Source organism: Callionymus lyra, chromosome 12 (genome assembly GCF_982586985.1).
Source record: "Callionymus lyra chromosome 12, fCalLyr1.hap1.1, whole genome shotgun sequence".
Lineage (NCBI taxonomy): Eukaryota > Metazoa > Chordata > Actinopteri > Syngnathiformes > Callionymidae > Callionymus > Callionymus lyra.
In genome coordinates, this window is record NC_141829.1 from 17,036,017 (window position 1) to 17,041,931 (window position 5,915).

General features: G+C 40.4%; 1 protein-coding gene across 1 annotated transcript; it reads left to right on the forward strand.

Moving 5' to 3' along the window:
* The first annotated feature begins 2,370 nt into the window (after nt 1–2,370).
* Nucleotides 2,371–4,318, forward strand: LOC148068474 (transcription factor Atoh1). The gene is made up of 2 exons (XM_087804542.1): nt 2,371–2,956; nt 4,225–4,318. Exons 1-2 carry the CDS (start codon nt 2,371–2,373, stop codon nt 4,260–4,262), a joined length of 624 nt encoding a protein of 207 aa, XP_087660668.1. The 3' UTR covers nt 4,263–4,318.
* The last annotated feature ends 1,597 nt before the right edge of the window (nt 4,319–5,915 follow it).

A 5,915-nucleotide genomic window follows, 5' to 3' on the forward strand; every position in this document is an offset into this window, starting at 1 on the left:
TAATCTGTTTTTCGGTTCACAAACTGTCTCTTTGTCACATTTTTTTTTTATGTGTTTGAGTTGTCGAGGTGGAAAAGTAATAATTGTTTTTTGTTGTGTTCATTTATGGGCAGAAGCGGTTGTATTTCAGCATGTAAACAATGTATGTGTAACCATGTGTAATTGTGCACACGTGGCTGCAGTAATTTTAGCAAGAGATGGTTTCTGTCAGGTCCCCTTAACCACTATATATTAAACTTTATGTTTTATTTTAACTTTATCTTCAAATGTTGTTTTAACACCTGATGAAGAGCAGAACAGACGTTGAAAGAATGTCCATGAACCAGATGTTCAAACTACTATGAGACCTCTTTGGTAAAAAATGTGAGACTTTCTACCTAAATAAACCTACTTCAATATAAAAACTAGGTTCTTCAGAGACGGAAACTTCGAGAAGTATACTTTACTTTAATTACTTAAAAGTTTGTTTATACTTAAAAGGCACAATATGGTTTCAAAGATTAGTCAAATATATTATATAATAAATTCATAAATAATAAGAACTGCTCCTTTTTGGGGCTAAAATGTGTAAAATCTAACAGACAGTTAATGTTCTGTCAGTATAATTTGGGGGGAAAATGTGGTCTACTGTAACAAAATGGGGGTCAATGACAGGTCAGTATACTTTTATATCTCCAAAAACATCTTGTATGATCAGTAAAAAATGGTTTGACAGCAGTTCAAAGTTGCTTAGTTGCAGTTTAAAAGATTGTTTGAAAAAAATTCGGTTTTACTCAAAGTATACGATTGTATGAATGCAAAATATAATGCAACTGATGTAAAGAACTACGACAGACTGGCGTCCTGTCCAGGGTCTCCCCTGCCTCTCTCCCTATGATTCTTGGATAAAGCATAGAACAAGAACAAGATAAGATTGAAATAAAATACATTTAATTTGAACTTTTTTCAAGCATGTTAATAACAATAATATGTGTTGATCTGCCACAAATAATTAAGATGAAAGTTTGAACAGGTTTGAGAGGAGATTTAAAAATATATACGTTATTTTAACATAATACTTAATACACAATATATGTAATGATACATTTTTTAAATCTACACAGCGCTAAATATATGTAAAATTGTAACACAAATGCTTATGGAAAACAATAATAATGTTGTTATTATTGTTTTTGTGCAACAATAACGTCTTGTTGACTTTTCTTTTAATTATTTTTGTTCAGATTGACAAAAAATAACTTTGTCACCTCGAACATATACTTCTCTGGATCGCGTTGATCGAAATACACACTTGTCTCGTCACCTGTCTTTGTTTTCACTCTGGAATCATCAGCTGCTCCGTGTTTACAACAACAAACACGTCCGAGGAAATTAGCATGTGAAGTACATGTTGAATCAGAACCATGTGTCATCGAGCACACACACACACCACACAAAAACACACACACACATGCACACACACCACACAAAAACACACACACACATGCACACACACCACACAAAAACACACACACACATGCACACACACCACACAAAAACACACACACACATGCACACACACACACACACACCACACGCACACACACACACACACATGCACACACACACACCCACCACACACACGCACACGCACTCACTCACACACACACACGCACGCACGAACGCACGAACGCACACACACAGACACGCACACACACACACACACACACACACACCCCCCACACACACACACGCACGCACACACGCACACACGCACGCAAACGCACACGCACAGGCACACACACACACGCACACACACACACAAACACACACACACTAACACACACACACACTCACACAGACACGCACACAACCACACACACAAACACACACAGACACACACACACACACGCACACACTGGATTACAGCTCATCTCTGCCAACAGGTTGGGGCTCTTCTTAATTACATCGCGTCACGTGACCGCCCCCCCAACCACAGGTCAATATGACGTCATTAATATCCTCCACGCGCAGAAGAAAAGCTGTCGGACTGTGATAAAGGTTCGCGCGCGTGTTTGTGACAGACGTTGTTTGTTTGTGTCCCCTTTTAATAAGGTTCGGGGGGACATGCTATTGAGGGGCCACCGGGGTCCCTCAAGTGTTTCTTGTCAATATTAGCGGGGTCCACTTGTGGGGGGAACTTTATAATTGGAACACGTGTTTCTGCGGCTTTTTGTCATCCTGGAGATCAACTGATCCCTTTGTGGAGGCTTTTAAAGAAGCGATGATCCGCGAGGAGGAGTGAAGAGTTCCTGAGAGGTTCTGGTCCAGACCTGGAAGTATTTAACCCGCGGGCGAGGGGCGAGGCGGGCACACGACCCTGAACGCACCATGGAGGACGTTCTGTTCGACTTCGACCAGGAGGTCGGCACCGACTTCGCCTTCTGGGGTCAGGTGGACCAGAACATCCAGCTGCAGGCGCAGCTCGACACCTTCCTGCTGGACTACACCTCCAGCGGGCAGATGTCGCCCTGGTCCACCCTGGGGGGTCAGAACGGGTTCCCCGACGCCCCGCTCACCCTCACCGACCTGGACCTGCAGTCCCCCGGGTCGGGGGTCCTGGTTGATCCGGACGGTTCCTCCCCGGATGACGACCCCCTGGAGGAGGAGGTGGGGGGCACGCGGCGCAGGATGGTGACCCCGCAGCACCCCTACAAGGTGCAGAGACACGCGGCCAACATCCGGGAGAGGAAGAGGATGCTGAGCATCAACTCCGCCTTCGAGGAGCTCAGGTGTCACGTGCCGACCTTCCCGTACGAGAAGAGACTCTCCAAGATCGACACCCTCAGGCTCGCCATCGCCTACATCGCGCTGCTCAGGGAGATCCTGGTCTCGGGTTCAGACCCCAAGGCCTACGTGGACGAGTGCATGAAGAACGGCTACAAGAACCAGACCAACGCCATCTGGAACACCAGCGGTGAGACACAAATATGACTATAAAAACAGGATTTAACTGTCATAAATAACATGAAATTACCTAGAAAACGATAGAAAATGTAGTTTTTTATTTAATCTTTCATTCATTCGTTTGTCTATATTTGATTATATTGTTATTATTATATTATTTCACCCTTTATCTTATAATAAACATTTATAGGAGCGACAGGAATAACTTATTTATTATTATTTCTCTTTTATTTCCACTATAAGTCATAACTTGATACAGTCACACCAAAAGTAAACCATTAAGAAATTATAATAATAATATTCTTACTTTACCATCTATACCAAGGATGGGACATTTAATTTCCGCAGGAGCCACAATATATACAGCGGCTGTTGTGAGGGGCCGTCCATCCATTAGGTTAGGTTAGGTAGAACTTTATTGATCCCTCAGGAGGTCTCCTTCGGGAAATTGTTTTTTTTCCAAATTATCCACAGCAAATACAGCAATTTTTCCATAAAATAATCAAAATAAAATAAGAACAAGAACAAAGAGAAATAAAGAGAAATAACAAGATGATACAATCTAAGTCTAGAGAGAAGTGAAGGGCCAAAATATGATGGTAAAAACAAAGAAATTAAGAAAAAAAAATGATAAAGATTAAGATAAAATTAGCCTCAATATGCCTCTATATTTAATTTATATAACCCTGTTGTAAAATAAGAAACTTATACCAAAACGAAATATTTCTAAATATTTAATTAGGGCAATTAAGTATTCACAAACATTTATTATATCTATTTATTTGTATACTATTTTTCTATTTAGAGTTAAAACAATAATAAATAAAAAGTAAACTTGTTAGAATTATGCTCTACGTGACGCAGTACTAACAATATGCAGTAATTACTTGAAAATAAGACTGTAGTATAAAAGCCAGACCGGTATATTGTCTCGAGTCATGGTTATAAAGTGACACATAAAACCTGATAAATTCACATCATTTGTTTAAAATGAAACTAAACTTAATTCGTGTTACAAAAGTTTATCGTGACTGAACTCTATGAATACTTTGTTGTATTTCTATGCAACTGTCACGACTCAAGAGCTCTCTGTAAACCTCCAGGTGTGTTTCTGTCCAGAAGAGCTTATTAACAGACGCACTCGTGCTGCCTTCATGGACTTAAGTAATTCTGTGGGAATCTGGTCCGGGGCTGCATTCAGCAGCAAGTGTGTTTCTCCTCTGAGGGTCTTTAAACATATCAAAAACTTATCTGTTTCTCTTTGCTTTTTGTCCTCAGACCTGACAGCCCGTCTCTCCTGGATAAAGTGGGATTAACCGAGGGGTTCAGGGGTACCCACCAAAGTGCAGACCGGAGGCGTTGTTCCGCCTCCCACCCGCCCCCCCACCCTCGGCCCTCCTTCACGTCAAAGACAGGGGTTCTCCCGACTCGCCCGAGCCGGATCCGACATCTGCGGACTTCTCACCGGGTCGCTCACCTCCAGCTTTCTCCTGCCGGGCTTTTAATATTGTAATTCTGGCTGGACTGGTAATTGAGAGCCATTGTTTCAGGGTCTGAGGGGGGAGTGATGGAGGGAGTGAGGTGGGGGGGGGCATTGATGCCCAAGTGGATGGCACTTGTCCCGCAGGAGTGGGGGGCACACTGGCATGACAGTGAAAGGACTGCCAGGGTCTCATACTTCCGCATGTTTACGCTCAAGTGTTTTCTGCTCTCGGGCTCTTTAGTCGACGTGTTGAGGAAGAAGCTTGATGATGGAAATGAGGCTTTAATGATGATGAAGATAATGATGATGATGATGATTATGATGAAGATGATGATGATGATCATCATATTATTTATTTATTTATTCTGTGATATTGATTTGTTTATGACCAAATGTTATTTATTGTCTGTGTTTAATTTATTCGTACACTGTGTCCCTTTATGTGAATTTAAGAGAATAATTCTCCTGTTCTGTTGTTTACAAAAGTGTTTTTGTCTCGTTTATTTATCAGCTACTTTTAAGTAGTACATAAAGTATAAAGTTTTTCATAAAAGCAGACTCTTGATTTAATGCAAGCATGTTTTGTTTTAAAAAATCAACTAACATAAACACACTTTGACAGACCTCTGTTAATAGGAATATTCACGTAATCTGTTACATTTGACCAAATTGAACCTAAAAATTATACTGGACAGAACATAAACATAGTTGGTCATTTTGCATTTGACCACAATTTGGCACCAAACCTATTCTGCCAGAACATTATCTCAGTCCGTTACATTTGACGAAATTAGGCCTCAAAATTATACTGTACAGAACATTGACTTAGTCTATTATATTTGACAAAATAAGACCCAAAATATTACTGACAGAACATTAACTCAATCACTTAGGTTTGACCACATTTTCCCCCAAGATTATTCTAACAGACAATTATTCCAGTCAGTGACATTTGACCGAATTTAGCCCCGAAGATTATACTGACAGAAATGTTTTACTAAGTCTCTTTCATTTGACAAAATAAGCCCCAAAATCATATTGACACAGCATTACTCAGTCTGTTACACTTGACCACATTTGTGCCCCAAAATAATTCTGCCAGAACATTAACTCTGTCTGTTACATTTGACGAAATTAAGCGCCAAAACTATACAAGGCAAAACATTGACTTAGTCTATTGTATTTGACAAAAGAAGCCCCAAAATATTACTGACAGAACATTAACTCGGTCTCTTACAGTTGACCACATTTCCCCCCCAAAATTATTCAAACAGAAAATTATTCCAGTCATTTACATTTGACTAAATTTAGCCGGAACATTATACTGACATGTTCCACGTTTTCCCCAAAATTTGACTGACAGAAAATGATCTGAGTCTGGTTCATTTGACATAATTTAACCAACAAAAAATACTGACAAAACATCAGTCGCTTACATTCGACAACATTGTGCCCCCAAATTATACTGAAAGAACATCAGCTCAGT

Coding starts and splice junctions, on each gene's coding strand:
- LOC148068474 (XM_087804542.1), top strand. CDS start 2,371: ATGGAGGACGTTCTGTTCGACTTCGACCAGGAGGTCGGCACCGACTTC. Junction 2,957..4,224: donor CGCCATCTGGAACACCAGCG/GTGAGACACAAA, acceptor TTTTGTCCTCAG/ACCTGACAGCCCGTCTCTCC.